Genomic DNA, 18,004 nt, shown 5'->3' on the forward strand with positions numbered 1-18,004 from the left:
TATAACTTTCTAACCCACTTGAACTGTAGTATAATGATATGTGCCCAAACACTGCCGCAGAGAGTGGGTACACCACAGGCAGCCACCAACACGATTCAGTCATTCAGCTTCCATGTGAGACAGCCGTGAACTGGAGGTGGAGAACCTACTTCTTGGCACTTTGTTTCTGGGGAGGGGAGGCAGACTAGAACCATGGGAGTAAGCGAGCTGGGAATTACACAGTGGGATAAACACTCCCACGTAGGAGAGCGGGGGTGGAGGGGAGCCAGGTTGAGTTGAATTGTTTCAGAGTCCTGGCGGAGTCAGACTGCATTCCACTTCCCCCACCGAACTCCATCTGTCTGTCTCTACTTCCTCTTGTCCATTCCCCAGTCCCCCCCACCTCCCTGAGGCTCCAGAAATCTGCTCTCTTCTCTTTGGTCTCTGCAAAGCTGCTGCAGCCTCTCTGAGTTTTTCCTCCTTTGAATCCACCGAGGGATACCTGGTTCCTTCTGGCAGGCAAATCCGGTCCTCATTCACGTCTACCATAGTCATTAGCTTTGCCTGTATGGCCGATTTCTTCCATACACATGTTGATTTACAAGTACGTATTTGAAAAGAGGGGCATGTGGGACTCCTGTCTTATGAAAACCTGAGGGGCACCCTTTCCACTGGCCTCTGTTCACCCTTCCCCACTCCAGTTGTTGGCATTTGAACTTTTCCTGTCCAGTGATTGCACTGATGAGAGTAAGAGAGTTGATGTCATCCAGGGAAATGCTCTGATGTCCACAGGGACGTGCTTCTAAGTCTGGCACACATTCAGATGGAGAAATGAAGACTGGAGAAGGGGCCTCAGGAGGGGTGCCATTAGGCACGAATAGACCAGGCCTTGGCAGGGAGGGAGGGTGAAGGGAGGTCAGCCTTAGGACCTCGGAGGGGAGCTGGGGTTTCTGTGTTCAAGTACCTGTGAACCAGGTGCTTCTCCACTTCCCTGGTTGGGGCTCTCTTCCTAGGGTTTCCTGGGCCCCATAGGTGCTTGAGAAGGTGGGGTGTCTCACCTCCTTATATGTGGACATCTTCTGGGTAGGGAGGTCTAGATCCAGAGGGGTTGCCCAAGGTAGACAGTGGGTCCGAGGCTCATGCATCCCTTCCATCCTGGAACTAGGCTGGTGGCAGGTCTTACCCAGAGAGGGCAGAGCATTGAAGAGGGCTGGTACTGCTTGGGGGGGGGGGGCAGGGTAGGCAGGTATTGCCCCCTGGGCCAACCCAGAACCTAGAGGTGCCATGTGATTCCTCAGTCTCTACCCCAGAGGTGGGGAGTGGGGTGGAGAGTGAACCCAGGGTGAAGGCTGCAGGCTGAGCCTTGGAAGCTGGAGACCCGGAGGTGAAGTATGGCAGACTGAAGCTTCAGAATCATGAGGCCAAGGCTACTCCATGGCGAGCAAAAGGTGCTGGGAACCCAGCAAGGGGTTGGGTTTTGGAGGGACTTCTGGGGGTGCATCCAGAGGAATAAGAAATTGAAATTCATGGTTGTCCTGCTGTATTTCTCCCAGGCACCCTCCTGAAGAAGGCACAGGGCCAAGCCTGGCTTTCAGGGGACCGGAAACAGCAGGTTTAAACAACAGGACCACACCAGACTTTGGTTTTCAAGCTCTGGGGCTTCCCATTTACTGAGTGTCTCATGGTGGGCCATAAACTGAGGATTTAATGATAGGTGAGATGTGGGTATCTGGAAGTCACTCATGGCTACAAGTTGGGAGCAGGTGTGTGTGTATTTTTATACTTTTGAAAGTGAGGCAAAGGGAAAGTAATAGAAGATGTGATGGAGCCTGGGCGTGGTTGATACTGGGAATGTGTTTGTAAGGGCCTGTGTACCGCCCTTTACTTCTGCAATGGTCGCTCTCAAGAAACAGGGTCACCCCAAGAGCCATGTAACCTGCGGCCCAGGAGCAGGGGTGGAGGCACCCACTTCTGGAAAATACACTGTAAGACTCCGGGGCTGCATCCACTTAGGCTCCACCTGGAGTGCTGGTGTGGCAATCCCAGGGCAGCTCTGAGCAGATGTGGGGCTGCACAGCCTCCCAATCTCATCCTCCCATGCAGCCATGGTCCACCCAGTGGGCTGGAACTCCCCATTCAGGAACTCAGGCTGAGCTTAGGGGAGGTCTCCTATCTGCTCCTCCTAGGCCCAGTGGCCCTGCTGGAAATGAGCCAGCTGGCCAGCCTTGCGAAGGGTGCAGGCCCCAAAGCCAGGAGCCTGGGAGGAGGGAGGGCAGGCTGCACCCTGTTGTCCCAAGTACCTGCTTCTCCCAGTCACCCCATCCTCCTCACCTCTAGGCTGTGTCTGCTGTGCGCTCACTGCTTCCTCTGGCACACCATTTCTGGCTTGCCACTGCTTCTTGCTGTCCTGAGGCATTTCTGCTCTCTGCTCCGGCTGCCAGTGCCTCAGTCTCTCCGTCCTCCAGTCCAAATTCCCTGTTTGTCCAGTTCATCTTATTCATCTAAGCAACTCAGGCCACCTTCAGCCAACAGATGGTTGTCTTGGGAGCAGGTACCGTCTGGTTCACACAGTTGGGAGTCAGGTCAGGCGGAGTACGTGCTCGACTCCCCGCCCCGGCAGGCTGTGTAGCAGCGTCTCTTAGCTGGGGCATTGGATGTGGCAGGCACTGCAGAGCCTGTGTGACCCTGGACTGTGCTTCTGGGGCTGCCAGCACCATGACCTGCCTTTTGCTTTGGGCTCTTCCAGGGTAGATGTGGATTCCTGGCTGCCGCCCTGGCCTGTACGTCCCCTGACCCACTCAGTGGGACAGTGAAGGCAGGAAACTCCTGCAGGCTCCCTCACAGCCTGCTCTCTGTGGATGATGGGGGACAACAGACCCTCTGAACACCCCACACCTGTGGAATTTCTCAACATCTGTTTGGGAGACAACCTACTGACCCCCCCAGGAGCATCCTGCAGGGAAGTGTGTGACCTTCCCAGACCTTGCAAGGAGAAGACCTGGGCCTCTGGGCCTCCTGATTCCACAAGGCAAGATGCTCCCCCAGGAGCCTCCAGTGCAGAGCCTGCACCCCTGGGGAGTGGCTCTTCCCAGGGGGGCCCCAGACAGAGCCAGAGCTCGTCCACGCAGGTGGCATTCTGGGCAGGCATCCTGCAGGCCCAGATGTGCGTCCTGGACCTGGAGGAGGAACTGGAGAAGACGGAAGGGCTCAGGGCCCAGCTGAGATGCTGCCTCCCCACAGCCCCTGCCAACCTCGCCACTTTCCCATCCAGTCCAGCAGGCCTGGAAGACTCGGGCCTCCACCCCAGTGCACCAGTGGGAGAGGCCTCCGGGGAAGACAGCAGCGGGCCTGATGGGGAGAGCCAGAACCCCGTGTGGCCGAGGAAGGGAATGCCGGACTCTTCCCCAGAGTGGGGTGCTGAGGAGGAGAGTGTGTTTTTCGACAACCCTCTCTTTCTGGAGAGCCCTTGCTCAGACACTGGTTCCTCTGGAGCACACTTTTCTTGGGGGTTCCCAGACTCCCTTGCAGATGTGAGGCCTGGGGCCCAGAGTCCACAGGTGCTGGAGCCTCCCGTCCTCGGGGGCAGAGTGCCATGGGAGCTGGGGAGCAAGCTGGATTTGGGGGACAGCACAGCCGGCTCCAGTGGGCACACCACGCCTCCGTTCCCCATGCCCATCTACAAACCACATTTGCTCTCTGCGGCCCAGGTGGACGCCCCCAAGGGGCCTCCTGCAGTACTTTCTGGCTGGGGCGAGCACCAGGTAAGCCAACCGCTGACATCCAACCCTGGCTGGGTGTGGGGCATTCAACGAAGGGCCTTCCTCTTGGTCACCCCAGGCTGGGCATGGGACACTCAAGGGAAGGCCTTCCTCTAGGTCACCAGGCCCAGAACATGCTTCAGATGCTGGGCCTTTTGGTATCTTGAAGTAAGATAGCAGAAAAGCAGGCCCAGCATGTCCTTTAGAATTATGAGAGAGTTTATGGATGCTGTGATGGCAATGAAGTCCACACATGTCTCCATCTCACCAGTTCCAACGGGCTGTGTGTGGGCACAGCTGGAGAACAAACAGCAGCTCCAGTGGGCAGCATGTTCCAGGCTGTTCTCAGACTCTGCCACTCTGACCTCCTGAGACATTCCCAGCTTAACAGGGCAGGGGTCAGCCTGCAGGGGTGACCTCAGCCCTGGCAGTGAGATGTTCTGAGTCCTGACCTCTCTTTTCTTGAGAGGTTTCCACATTTTGTTGCTTCGAGCCCACCATCCATGCAGTGCTGATAGAGTGGGCCCAGTGTGACAATGGGGAGGCCCTTGGTATCAGCTAGGATGAGCGACATGAGACAGCAGAGAACACAGTTTCCCAGGGATGCCTCTGCTCAAGAGATAAGGAGACTCAAGATGGCAGAGCAGGGCTGTAACTTTCTAATCTCTAATCCCAGAGAACAAGCAAGAAGAGCTGTTAGCCAGGGCAGCTCTTTTGCCCTCCCCAAGATTCCCAAGATTTTGCTGTGTACTGTCAGAGTCGCCTCCTCCCACAGACTGGGGTCCCTGCATGGGGCAGCTGTGGCTCTGCCCGCCAAGGCCCGTTCTCGGGGACGTTGTTGCTGCAGGCCCTCGGGGTCCTCAGAAGGAAGCCTGGGACCCCATCCTCAGCACGGCCGTGTGCTCTCTCCAGGATGGCAGAGCCAGTGTGGCACCTGGGGCTGCCACCATCCCTGTCACACTGCCCCTGGTACAGCAGGAGGCAGGGTCTTCTGGGCCGACCATGGAGGGAGGAAGACCAGGGCACATGAGACGAGAAGTCAGTGAGCAAGGCCTCTGGGATGTGGGAAAGGCCCTGGGGTCCGTTTCCTTCTGCTCAAACCTCCTCCTGTCCTCTTCTTTAAGACTGCTCGGGAGGACAGTCTTGACTCTGCCCCTCCCTTGGCATCCTGTGTGGACGAAGCACTGACCTTGGAAACGGGACATGTTCCATCGTACCCTAGCCCAGCCTCACAACCTGTGCAACCCTGGGCAAGTCACTCTCCCTCTCTGGGCCTCACCTCATCTGTAAAGGGGGAACATGAACACACTTATTTCCAGGGCCCAGCACCAGCACTCCCAAGCATGTGGGTTCTCTCCCATCCAGGATTCCTGGGTCAGGGCTGAGTCATCTGTGTGGGAGGACAGCAGGAGGGAGGCTCTGGTCTCTCGCAGCCATCCTCCTTGCCCTGTCTCTCCCCTGCCCTTCCCGGACTCCCCTTCACCTCTCAGCACCTCCTGGGCTCATACAGATGCTGCCCCTCTCTCACCAGGCCCTGCCCAGCCTTGAGGTCTGGCAGATGGAAGAGGGTCCTTCCTGGCCCCAGGTGCCTCTTATCTCCCAGGACAGAGGTGAGACCCACTATAGAGGTCTGGGAAATAGGGTGATGGGAGGCTTTGGGATCTGGAGTGGGGACAAAGGACATTCTTGGATTGGTGGGTGTCATTAAGAAGTCCCATTGTATCGTGTTGGACTTGAACAGACTTAGGGTTAAATCCTACCTCTGCCTCTGTGACTTCATCAACACAATGGGTTTTTAAATACTCATAGAGTATATGAAGAAATGTCTAAAAGACCCAGAACTTTGGATACCTGGGTCTTGGTGGCTTCACAAGTCCTGAACCCCTGGTTGCCTCTGGGCTGGAGCCCTGGGAGTTGTCTGCAGTCTGCTGCTGCCTCTGCATGTGGAAGGGACAGCCCATGCTGCCCAGCTCCAGGGAGGGGCCAGGGAGGGAGTGCAGGGAGGCGGCTGCCGCTCTCCTGACTGTGTCACACCCCCCGGCCCACAGTCCGCCTCTCATTTCACACCAGCCTCGCTCCATGCTCTTCCACAGGTGACTGGGATGCTGAGTGGCCCCAGGAATCTGCCCCCTGCACCTTGGCCCCTGGCCTCTGGGGGAGCCCAGCCTCTTCGCCGGAGCCTAGCAGCCTGGAGTCAGAGAGCAGAGTGCCTGGCCCCAGGCCCAGCCCTGCATCCTCCCTGGAGGGCAGCCCACAGCTCCAGAGCCACCACTCAGACATTTTTCCCAAGTGGACACTAGGTGTTTCACCCCCTTCACTCTTGGAGACAGACGGGGCAGAACCAAGCTCCTTGGAGAAACAGGAGACAGGAGAGGCCCCAATCCCCGCAGAAGAAGTAAAGAATGAAGGTCCAGCCAGGCCTTCAGAGCCTGGAGCTGCCCAGCCTGACGCTGACTTGACCTCCACAGAAGGGTAAGTGTTGGACTAACTGACTGCCTAGTTCCTAATTATGGAAACATTTAGGAATGCTCTGGTCTGGATGGAGCATATGAAATACACCCTGGGATTTAACATGCTAATATCTATTAAGCCGGACTTCTATGACAGCGCTTGTGGGGTTTTGGAAAGGCTGGAGGGTTTGAAAGCACAAGAAGCCAGAGAGCAGACAGTCATGCACCAGGGCAGGATTTGAGTGGCTGAGGCAGTGCCCTGAGGGCCATGTCCAGGCCAGACACCAAGACAGAAGGAGGGGAGGTACTCAGGGAACCTGCCCAGGTGCAGGTGCCAGAAGAATGGGAGCTGAGTGAGGCAGGTCTGGGCAGTAGGAAGGTCAGAGCTTGCAATGTGGGATCACACGCTGCTTTGACTTTGAGGAGGTGCCTGGAGAAATTCATCTAAGGGCCTAGGCCAGGGTGCTTGCTGGCTCGGCTCTCAGAGGAAGCTGGACCACCAAGGGAAAGCCTGATTGGGACCAAGGGAGTGGACCCTGGGGTCTGTAGCAGGACTGAGCAACCCCAGAACCGTGACCAGAGGTAGAAATAGGCCAACTGGGAAACCAACCTCACTGTCTACCTGCATGAACACTGTCAGGCCCTGGGATCCTTACAGGGGAGCGGGGTTTGCCCTCTAGCTGGCTGACTTGGGGTCATATTGTGAGACCAGCAGGAACCAGTGATGGTTCAGGTCACGGACCTAATGTTGCGCCAACTCGAGGGTTAGCCTCACTCCTGTCTGTGTCATCGGGTGATGGGGACAGAACCTCAGGCAGTGCCAGACACCAAAGCATCTCCTTCAGGCATCTTGGACCCCTCACTGCCCCGGGAGATGTTCAGAGTCTCTCAGAGAGGGCTCATGACACCAAAAATTACAGTGAATTCAACCCAAAATAAAAGTAAATAAATCCACCTAAAATGAGAAACATATTTTCATAGTAAATAATGGAAAACTATTTAATTGGAGCTCTTCTTGGGAAAGGACACTAAATAGTACAGCAATAAATTTACTTAATCTTACATTTAACACAACAGAGGCGGCTTTATTTTCCCAGTCCATGTTTGCTGTTCCAGCGAGAGTCCCTCATTCATGCTTGACTTTTCACAGTGAGGTCCTAAATATCATTTGAATTTAATTTGGTTTCTTTTGTTTCCATTATCTTATTTTTAAACCGTTACTTATTTTAGTAGTAGCTTTATTGAGATACAATTCACATGCCGTATAGTTCACCCACGTCAAGTGTAGAAGTCCATGACAATTTTTATTTACACTGTGGTTTTGTTTTCCCCTAAAATGCCTCCCCTTCTAGATCTTATTTTAGTAACAACACTAAATGACCAGGCCATTTTTATGAAAGTATTTTAGGGCTTCATCAGCTGATGATCCAAATAGTTCTCTTTGGATGTGACAAGTGGGTCATTGTTTTTATTTTCTCCTCTGCAACTGTTCACTGGACTAACTTTCCCAGATCCTCATTTGCTGGTGGCTTTCTATGTGATTTCTGGAGGCTTCCAGCACCACATTCATGAACTTCATGGGACAAGATTTATAATTGTACTTTTCAGTTGGTTTGGTTCTGTTTGCCCTGCACTGTTGGACATGTATGTGGCCCAGGAAGCAGTGAGAAGTTACCAGCAAAACCCTGACTCAGTCAGGGGTAAGGATGGACATTTGGGTTAAGTGGAGAGGACGGTCCAGTGCAGCCTAATTTTAGAAGTGGTCAGCCAATCAGCGGCTGTTTTCATGTTGCAACAAGTTTTGTATCTGTGCAACTCCATATGTGTGGTAACTTGGATAATGAATATTCAGATAACAGAAGCCCCCACACTTGGTTGTAACGTTGCAGGGGAAGCAGGAGAGGCTAGTGGAGACTGGGCTTGGTGACCTCTGAGAGTCTGAGTGTCACACTCTGAGTGTCTCTGAGTCTGTCGGGGGTTGCCTGACCTGTGTACACTCATAACAGATCACCACCCTAGCTCCTGGTCCACCCCAGCTCCCAGGAAGGGCTTTCTGTACCATGGGCTGCTGGTTCCTGGGACAGAAGGGAGAAGTTAGAAGCCACCTCTTTGACCCCCAGCTGTTGCCTTGTCTAAGGCCAGTCTGGCTTCCTGGGCTTGCCTTGCCTCGCACCCTCGCTGGCTCTGCATTTGGAGTGGAGGCTGGGGCTGGGGACAGGGAAAGGCACAAGGAGGCAGTTAGAGGAGGCAGGACAGGTGAGGGGAGACAGGTAGCTTCCAGGATTTGGGGAGACAGTCCCAACCCTCCCTGGGATGGACTAAACACCACTGGCCTCTTCCAAGGGAAGACTGTGCACCTGCCACCCCCAGGTGACTAGGCTCAGGGCTTCCCTGTGGGTTGCCTTAGGAAATACTGGGTACCAAGCTTAGCTTCATCCCCGGCCGGTTTTGGGTGAATACCACCCTCTGTGGGTCCGCCTGGTGCCCAGCCGCTGGGCCAGGTCCGGCTGCACAGGCTGTTAACATGTCTCTTCCCCAGTGAGGCCCCGGTCCAGCTCCTTTGTTACCACTCAGACCTTGGGGCTCCAGTTCCGCTGCTGATCTCTGGGCACAGACTCCGAGCACCCCCTCCATGACTGACCTTCAGCGACACTTGACCCAGAACCCCCTCATGACCATCCCAAGTGGGAGTCTGAGGACACCGATGGGCTTTTGCAGGCTTCCTGAGTGCCCCATGCCTCACTCACAGTCCCCAGAGGAAGGCCAGAGGCCACAGGCTGGAGACAAGCTGGCCAATGGGGTCAGGACTGCCCAGGTGGCCTGGAACTTGGCCGCTCGCCTCTATCACCTTGAGGGCTTCCGGAAGTCTGAAGTGGCTGCCTACCTGCAGAAGAAGTAAGGGGCTTTGAACCTGAGCAAGGCTGGAGGTTGAGTCTGGACTAGGGACTCCCTCACTGGCCATCCCTCCCCGTCTCTGTGTCCCTGCAGTCCCACTGCTGACCCTCACTCTGTCATCCCTGCCCCAGAGCCCCTCTTCCTCTCCCCCTCCCCTTGCCACACCTGCCTCCTTCTTAGTCACACTTGGTCACCCCTGCCCACTCTCTTGTCCCCCTTGCAGCCACTGGATGCCCCACCTTGCCTTCCCCCACCCCAACTCCACATGGCCCTCCCACTCACCACTGGATGGGTGCCAGCAGCAGGGTGGACCCTGGCTGCCCCCTTGCCCTCTTGGGGCCCAGGGCACATTCTAGCTGTACCTTTCTTTTGCTCCTGCCCCCTGCACCAGGACCCAGGATGTGTGTAGGCTGGGGCCCCTTGGCCCCTCGGCCTAGCCTGGACCCCCAGGTCAGGCTCTATCCCCATTTTCCCTCCACAGTAATGACTTCAGCAGGGCCGTGGCAGAGGAGTACTTGTCCTTCTTCCAGTTCGGGGGCCAGAGCCTGGACAGGGCCCTCCGGTAATGTCTCCAGCGGTAATGCCTCCAGACCCTCTCTGGGGCGGAGGGGCGGCTGTGGGGTGGGGGTGGGCCCTGGCCAAGGCTGGCATCTGATTGGCTCTGAGCTCTGCAGCCTGCCGGCCACCTGCCCTATTCTGCCTTGACTCTGACCCTCCTCCCAGGGGCTTCCTGCAGGCCCTGGTGCTCAGTGGGGAGACTCAGGAGCGGGAGCGGATCCTCTACCAGTTCTCCAAACGCTTCCAGGACTGCAACCCCGGGGTCTTCCCCTCAGTAGGTAGGGAGGGGCTGGCCCTGAGGGCAGGGGGAGTTTGGGGTGCCTGGGAGGATGGTTCAGACATGTTCCACAGGTCATTCACTGGGTGGCTGTGGAGAACCAGACGCACTGGGGGCAGTGAGGGGGTGACCCTGCCCCATGCACAGAGGAAATGCAGGAATCCTGGTTCCAACGAGCTCTCTCTCCACTCACCTCTCTCTGGGGCAGACTCTGTCCACACCCTGACCTGTGCCGTCATGCTCCTTAACACGGACCTGCACGGACAGGTGAGAAGGTGGGAGCTGAGGCAAGGCTGGTCTGGGGGCTGGAAGAGGGGCGTGGAGAGCAGAGGTGTGGGACGGCTGGGCTCGGGGAAGGGCCCTGGGGTATGGGCCTGGGGAACTGGAGAAGGTTCCAGAGTGGCTGGTGGAGGGAGCTGGTTATTCCACTGGGCTGTTGAGTGTGTGCCAGCTGCTCCATGTGTCTCTATGGCCACAGAACATCGGGAAGAGCATGAGCTGCCAGGAATTTGTAACCAACCTGAATGGCCTGCGGGATGGTGGGAACTTCCCCAAGGAGCTGCTGAAGGTACGGCTCCTGACCCTGGGTGGGCTCCCTGTTTAGGGCCCCGAGCCTTGGTTCCTTATTCCAAAGGAATGCTGAGCTCAGGCCTGGCTCTGCTGAAATCCTCTTGAGAGGACAGGGCTTGCTTACTGAAAGATACTAAAAGTGTGGGTCCTGGCCAGCGGGCATCAGCATTTGTTAGCTTGTGCAAACTCACAGGCCTGTGACCTACTGAGTCTGAGGCTCTGGGGCTGGGGTCACTAAAATGTTCTGTTAAGGGTGCATCCAGGTGATTCTTAAGCCTGTGCAATCTGAGAAGCACTTGTCTGGGTTCTCTGAGTGAACAAGGGGCAGAGTTTCTAGTGGCCCAAGTCCAGAGCTAGGACTTAGGAGCCAGATGTTCCAGGATTTAAATTCTATTCTTGGGCAACTTATCCCCTTGGCTCACTTGAGATCCTCTGAGGGGTAGTACCCACTTCACAGAGTTGTCATCATGACGAAATAAAGTTTGTTATGTGCTCAGCACAGTGCCTGGCACACATCATGCTTTTCATATGCAGTTACATACAGCATTTGTCTGTGGTCTGGTTGGTGAACACTTATTGAACACTTACTGTGTGTCTGGCATCCTGTTAGGAAGCCAGTGCCAGGGCTACAAAGCAAGATGCAGCTGCATTAATACTCTGATATCAGCGCCCCACTTATCCATTCACTTACTGTACATTTCTAGCCCCCATCAGCCAGCCATTCCTGCCTTGACATCCCTCCCGGCAGAGTGGCAGGCAGGTGATTAGACCAAGCCTTGCTAAGCTCAGGTGGGGCTTAGGATTGCTTTGACCATCCTTGTGTCCCCAGCACCCAGCTCATAGCAAATGCTCTGTTAACTGTTGCATGTGTGAGTGGCTTCCTGCTCGTGGAAGAGGGGCAGATCTGCTGGAGGTAGGGGAGGCAGCTGCAGCAGGCCCCTGTCCCCCCTCTGCCAGATGGAGTTTGAGCCCCACTCCTGAGGCACCCCTGTCCCTCCGTGTGCTTCTTCTAGGCCCTCTACTGGTCCATCCGAAGTGAGAAGCTCGAGTGGGCCGTGTAAGTGAGAGCCCCTCTTCCCCACCCTCTCCACCCTCTGCCCCTTTCCCCGGTCTCTGGGCCTGTCCTTCATCCACCCATTTGCCTGAAAGCTGGAGAAGTTCAGGGCCCTGGACAGCGCTCCCCACTGAGAGGGGCAAACCAGAGGCAGGGGTGGGCCTTCTGAGAGGGTGGAGGGGCCAGGTGACACCTGGAGGAGCAGAGGCTGGCGTGGGGGTGGGAATCAGGATGATTGGAATTGATGAGTTGGCTTTGAAGGACTCTTTTGGGGGGCTCTGTGGTGTGGCTCACCAGCAAGAGGAGGGGGTGGGGACGCTGAGGCAGCAGGCACTCCTGGTGGCCTTTGCCCAATCAGTACCCCCAGACTGATTTCCTGATGTCCAGAGATGACGAAGATGCAGCCGGACCTGAGAAGGCCCAGCTCTCTCCCCCTGCTGGCAAGATAGTCAACCCCTTCCTCCAGCTGGCCCAGGACCCCACGGTGCCCACCTACAAGCAGGGCATCTTGGCTCGGAAGATGCATCAGGATGCAGATGGCAAGAAGAGTGAGTGTGTGCCATGTGGGGGCACAGGTCTGCCACCAGACTAGGGCGTGTATGGAACAGCTCTGCTCAGGGGCATGGGCCCATGTGTGCACAGGAATGCAGAGGCAGCAGTCAAGGGAAGGCTGTGTTCCTTTCTTGACCGTGACCTTGTGCTGGGTGCTGAGTAAGTGCCAGGGGCAGGCATGCAGAGGCAAGACAGATCTAGGCGTTCCTGTCCCCAGAGCCCTGTGGGGAGGTGGGGACCAGATGAGCACAGCATGTGGGTTCACAGGAGTTGCTGGCACAGGGCTAGCATAAGTGTGAGTGGCAGGGCATGTGGCAGTTTTGTTTGGTGGGTGGGGGTTGGGGTCAGGTATGGTTAAGCCTTCTGGGAAACCGAGGTATCTGAGCTAAGCCTTGGAGGGAGAGAGGGCCTGGGTATTTGAAGTTGGGCAGAGGGCATTTCCCATAGAAAAGAGCAGTCCTGCTCTGCTGCTGACACAGGGTGTGTGGAAGAGAATGGCTAGACGCATCTGGGCCTCACTCCCCACGGCTGGAGGCTTTAAGGCAGGGTGGCAACATGAGGCAGTCACAGCACCCTAGATGGGACAGGGTGCGGCGACCAGCCAGGGAGGTAGTACTGGGCTGTGAGAAGGGCCTGAGCAAGCCCGGGGTGACCACAGAGAAGCAGGCTTCTTTTGCCCAAGGACCCGAGGCACTGCTTCTCTCTGGATGGGACAGGAAGATGTCTGAGTGGGCCTGTGCTTTGTGGGTGGGTGTGTTTGGAGGGGGATGGTCTGTAGGAACATTCACTTTGTCATTGCTTGCAAGTCATCCTGCTTTGGTGTGTAAGTGAGCTTGTACGTGTGAGACCCAGTGTGGGACTGGTGGTGCCGGCATGCATCTGCGTGTGTATGTGCGCCTGGGAGGAGGGGCGGGAGAGGGGGACCGTGTGTGCCTGGATGGAGTGCTACCGCCCACCTGTGATCTCTGCTCCTGGGGCAGCACCGTGGGGGAAGCGCGGCTGGAAGATGTTCCACACCTTGCTTCGAGGGATGGTCCTCTACTTCTTGAAGGTAGCGGGTGTCCTCATGCCTGATGTGCGGGGTGGAGAGCAGGGAAAGGCCTGGCTGGTTGGGACCGTGAGCAACTCATGAAAACCACTTTTCTGAACTCCTGTGCCTGTGGCAGGGACAGGACCACTGCCCTGAGGGGCAGAGTTTGTTGGGGCTGATGGTAGATGAGCCTGTGGGGGTGCACCATTCACTGGCCACCCCAGCCACCCATTACACCAAGAAGCCACATGTCTTCCAGCTGCGGACGGCTGACTGGCGCCTCTACCTCTTCCAGGCACCGTAAGTCCCTGGGGAGACAGGCACTTAGGTTCCCCCTCCCAGCACCGCCCCACCCCCACCCCACTCGCCCTCCTATGGCTGCTTGCCTGCCCTGTGGAGCTGCCACCTTGCCTGGACCCCTCAGAGTGCTGCAGCTGGAGGGGGTCTCAGGGCCGCACACAGGAAGCAGGTGGTTCCTGCTCCCTTTCCCTGCCCTCTTGCTCAAGTATCAGCCTCCTCCTCTTTAAGTCTGGACAGGCCTCCCGTCCTGAACAGAGGGTTCTAGGAAGTCACACACAATTGATCGTTTTTTTCCCATTTCATGTAAAATCTATTGGTCACCAGATTTTCCTTTGACCCAGGAGAAAAGCCGGGCATAGGGCAACCACCTCTCCTAGTGTTAGGGCTCCTGGCTATCTGAGGCCTAGTCCTGGGGGTGGGAGGGCTGCGGGCCAAAGGAGCGGCGACAGGGCCACGGCCCACCCTGGCCTCGGGCCCCCGCCTCCTCTGCCCGCAGCACTGCCAAGGACATGAGCTCCTGGGTTTCCCGCATCAACCTGGCCGCTGCCACGCACTCGGCGCCGCCCTTCCCCGCCGCGGTGGGCTCCCAGCGCAGATTCGTGCGGCCCATCCTGCCTGCCGGCCCCGCGCGGAGCTCCCTGGTACGGCCGCGAAGGGGCGGGGTGGGCGGGGAGGGTGCACCGAGACGGGAGGGCGGCCTTGCACCGCGGAGGACGGGATGGAACCGCACACCTGGGGCGGCAGCGGGGCAGCTTCTCCCACCTCCCGCCGCTCACAGGAGGAGCAGCATCGATCCCATGAGAATTGCCTGGACGCTGCCGCGGACGGCCTGCTGGACCTGCAGAGGAACTTACCGGGACGACGGGGCCGCAGCCGCGAACTGGAGGAGTACCGCCTGCGGAAGGACTACCTGGAGTACGAGGTGAGGCGCGTTCGCGTCGCCCGCGCGGCCTCTGCCGCCCCCTCGTGGCCGCCCCGGCCCCTGCAGCCTTCGCTCTCCAGCCGCCCCGCGCGCTTCGGGACATGGTGGGGCCCAAAGCACAAGGGAGTCCCTGCATCTCTCGTCCTGTCCTGTGGGCGCAAAGCAGCTGCCTGTCTGGATCACTTTTTTTTTTTTATAGGGGACGCTACTTCTATAATTTTTCTTCTCCTGAGGGTATATTTGACTTTGTGTAAGTTGAAGGAAAAACTGCATTTCAGCTGAATTATTCCCCCTAATGCATACCTAATAATAGTAGGCAGCATTTATGGAGCTTGTCTTACTTGCATGGGTTATCTTACTTAGTCACCTAACAACTCCGGGGTAGGCTCTATCATCCTCATTTTACAGGTGAGGAAACTGAGGCACACAGAGACTCCACTTGTCCAAATCAGATAAATTTAAATGCTCCTCTCATCATGTATGTAGCTCATTATGGGCTTCACTAAGGAATGACCTTATTGGCTCTGTGATTGATGCCAGAATACTTTGTCCCCTAATGCCCCCACCCCACACCCAAATTCTGCTTTGGCCTCGGGGCAGTGCACCTTCTAGGACTCTAAGCAGGAGGTGTAGGTGAGGGGCAGTGTGAGAGCAGGGTTCAGAGGCCATCCAGAGGAGGAGTCCACAGAAGGGAACGTCAGTGCCACCTCCTGACGGGGCCCTGGGGCTGCCCCCTCCCTCCCTTGGTGGCCCAGCCCTCTGGCTTTTTGGTTGCATCCTTGACTGAATCACCACTTCCCAGAGGCCCTGGGGTGTGGCTGTTAGGACTGGCTCTGTCTGCAGAATTCCACCTCTCTCTGCCACTGACCTGCTGGGGACCCTCAGGTCCCCAGCTCTCCCTAGTCCTCTTTATAAAGCAGACAATGATTCATGTGCCACCCAACCTCCCAGGGCTGGGATGGGGATCCAGCAGGTGGAGGATGAGAAGGCACTTAGTAAGCTGGGAGCTGTGTCTGAGGATGCTAGTTCCATAGGCCTTAGAAGCGCTAACAGATGACAGTAGTTAGCATCTCGCTCTCCAGATGCGGATTGTTAAAATGCTATTCAGACTCAATTAGGGCTGCGTACAGATTGTGTGCCATTGGTGTGCCCTGCTGCACAGATCTCAGGCCTAGCGGGTTATGGATCTTTTAGTGCCTCAGACATGTTGAGGTGTTAGTTACAGCACTGCAAGGTGTTAGCAGTTAGAGTGGGGTTGGGCTGATGGGTGTTATTATAACACTGTCCAGATAACTGCAGGGTTCTCCTACCTTACTGTTGCGCTCTGCAAAGTCTGGCTGCTTCAGCATGATCCGGATGTCAGCTGTTGGTGCAGCCTGCTTTCTGCAGAAGTCTCTATTGCCAAAGCTTCATATGTGAGAGCTGTCTGTCCTTCACGATTCCAGTCTCCTCCTGACCTGGAGCCAGGGTCTAATGTGGCAGGGCCTGTATATTGCAGAAAATGCGCTACGAGATGTATATGCAGTTGCTGGTGGCCCGTCTGCACTGCCCCTCGGATGACCTGGGCCTGTGGGAGGAGCAGCTGAGCAGGGAGGCTGGAGGCACTCAGGAGCTCAAGCCCAGCCTGAAGAAGTCCCACTCCAGCCCAACCCTGCACCAGGATGAGGCCCCCACCACAGCCAAGGTGAAGCGCAACATCTCGGAGCGCAGAACTTACCGGAAGATCATCCCCAAGCGGAACCGCAATCAGCTGTGAAGGAAGCCAGCACACCTCACAGGCTCTGGGGTGGACTTGAGATGAAAGTCCGCAGAGGCCGTATTTCTGGGCCCACCCCTGCTGAAGGCAGCCCCATGGCCCTGGGGTCCTCATTCCCCTCTGTTCGCTGGAGCCTACCCCCCAGGCAGGACCCCAGCCCCCTGGTCCCTGGCTACCCCCGAGGGAGGCAGGAGCTCAAGGATTTGGCCCCATCCCCAGAGATTGTTCCATGTCACCCTCCACTCACCAGAATCCAGGGTGGCCTTATTTCCTGGACCTGAGGACACCTCAGTGCTTGTTTGAGGATTGGAGCATGCAAAGGCCCTTGGTGTCCAGGAGGCCTGGGCAGCAGGGGCCTCTGGGCACTGAAGCAAGCAGAGCTGCAGCCCTGAGGATGACCTTGCTCTGGGAGCCAGGAGACGTGCTGGGAGAGGCCCTGGGAGCCCCCAGCCCACCTCCTGTGACTCAGGCCCTGCCCCCTTAGGGCCTATCTCCTTTTCCCCTACAGCTATCTGAGCTGCAGCAGCAAATGAGAGGGGCCCCACCCTCCTCCCGTGCCAGTTGCTAAAGAGCAGAGCCCATGGTGGTCAGTGAAGGCCGGTGGAGAGTTGGTGCCTCCAGAGCTCTGTGGGAGCCTGGGAACAAGGGGCCCTTGGAGAAGCTGAGTGGTGAGAGGTGGTGATGTGTTCTCTTGGGGGCCCTTGTGCAGGAACCACGTCTCAGGAGAGTTGTGGGTATCAGGTGCAGGTCTAGCTCCCCTCCACACACTCCATCCCCTCATTTCCGAGGGGTGTCAGGATACCGTCCAGACCCTTTCCATCCTGCCACCCGCAGCCACTTGGGGTTTTGCTGCCCTCCCTGGGGAGTCCCCTGTGCTGCCCTCTGGCTGCCACCCAACTGGGCCTGTTCTCTTGGGGAGGTTCCGGACACTCATGGGCGAGGCTCTGCCTCGGGGAAGGAGGCTGGGGTGGAGGAGCAGCCACCATTGTCTCTGTTCAGCCAAGTGTGCAAGCAGGCTGCCAGCCAAGAGGGCCTCTGTGCTGCCTGCCCGCCTCCTGCTGGCTGATGCACTGCCTCCTTGGCTTTCCTGTTGGGCCCCCTCCTCTTGTCCATGCTCGTCACCAGCTCCGGGGCCTGGACCTGCACCAAGGGTCCACCCCCTTGGGACCAAAAGGGGTGCCTGGCCAGAGCCCGGGGCTGGGCCATGCACCCAATGGGTGCACAATAAACACGGGCCAATGCAGATGGAGGTGTCCGTGAGTGTGTGAGGAGGGGAGGACCAGGCAGTTCTGGGCAGCTGGGGCCACCTGCAGGGTGGCAGGCCGGGTCCCCTTTGCCCTGTGTGCATATTGGTATCTGTGTGTCTGTAGGACCCTGTTTGTGTACAGGAGTCACACATCTATAGGCTGTCCAAACTAGAGGGGACCTCAGGATCATTTATTCCATCCCAAGTTTGTTCATTTACTCATTTCACAAATAGTATCGATCACTTTTTATGGACCAGCACTAGGGGATTAAAAAGTGAATTAAACCTGCCATGGGCCTCCAGGACATGAAACCCTGCTCCCTGGTTCACAGCTCTCAGCAAAGAGGCACGCCTTGTCTCGCTGGGGAGGCATGCTGAAGACATTGCCTCTGCACTCAGGGATTCAGTCGGCAGGTCTTGGTCAGGAGCACAGATATGTATTGATGCTGCTTGGGTGACTGCTGTGTGGGGCAGTTAACAGCCACGGCAGAATCCAATGGTCTCATTTGACTGAGGTGAAAACCCAGCTCCACATGGACGTGACTCAGCCCAGGACTGATGCTTACAAGCGAAATGGCCTTGAGCGGCAGGTTCTTTGATCTCATTGGACATGTATCCTCATTCCTGAATCCAGAAAAAGGCGGAGGTTTGTCTGCA

At 56.9% G+C, this 18,004-nt stretch overlaps 1 protein-coding gene across 6 annotated transcripts in view; it reads left to right on the forward strand.

The window, feature by feature from the left end:
• PSD4 (pleckstrin and Sec7 domain containing 4) overlaps positions 1-18,004 on the forward strand; it is a 33,274-nt gene extending 15,270 nt beyond the window's left edge. For 3 of the 6 annotated variants that reach the window (XM_073241137.1, XM_073241158.1, XM_073241138.1), the window contains exons 2-17: positions 2,726-3,740; positions 4,862-4,987; positions 5,269-5,347; positions 5,831-6,209; positions 8,906-9,082; positions 9,564-9,644; positions 9,806-9,918; positions 10,126-10,184; positions 10,396-10,485; positions 11,501-11,544; positions 11,929-12,089; positions 13,074-13,144; positions 13,260-13,423; positions 13,920-14,064; positions 14,202-14,345; positions 15,844-18,004. In XM_073241137.1, the coding sequence (XP_073097238.1) occupies positions 2,838-3,740; positions 4,862-4,987; positions 5,269-5,347; positions 5,831-6,209; positions 8,906-9,082; positions 9,564-9,644; positions 9,806-9,918; positions 10,126-10,184; positions 10,396-10,485; positions 11,501-11,544; positions 11,929-12,089; positions 13,074-13,144; positions 13,260-13,423; positions 13,920-14,064; positions 14,202-14,345; positions 15,844-16,101 (2,994 nt within the window). In that variant the 5' untranslated portion in view covers positions 2,726-2,837 and the 3' untranslated portion in view covers positions 16,102-18,004. Of the gene's footprint in view, positions 1-1,532; positions 1,694-2,725; positions 3,741-4,861; positions 4,988-5,268; positions 5,348-5,830; positions 6,210-8,905; positions 9,083-9,563; positions 9,645-9,805; positions 9,919-10,125; positions 10,185-10,395; positions 10,486-11,500; positions 11,545-11,928; positions 12,090-13,073; positions 13,145-13,259; positions 13,424-13,919; positions 14,065-14,201; positions 14,346-15,843 lie in introns of all 6 variants that reach the window. The other 3 variants (XM_073241144.1, XM_073241153.1, XM_073241165.1) reach the window with 2 other exon arrangements.

This window comes from Manis javanica, chromosome 1 (assembly GCF_040802235.1).
Source record: "Manis javanica isolate MJ-LG chromosome 1, MJ_LKY, whole genome shotgun sequence".
Lineage (NCBI taxonomy): Eukaryota > Metazoa > Chordata > Mammalia > Pholidota > Manidae > Manis > Manis javanica.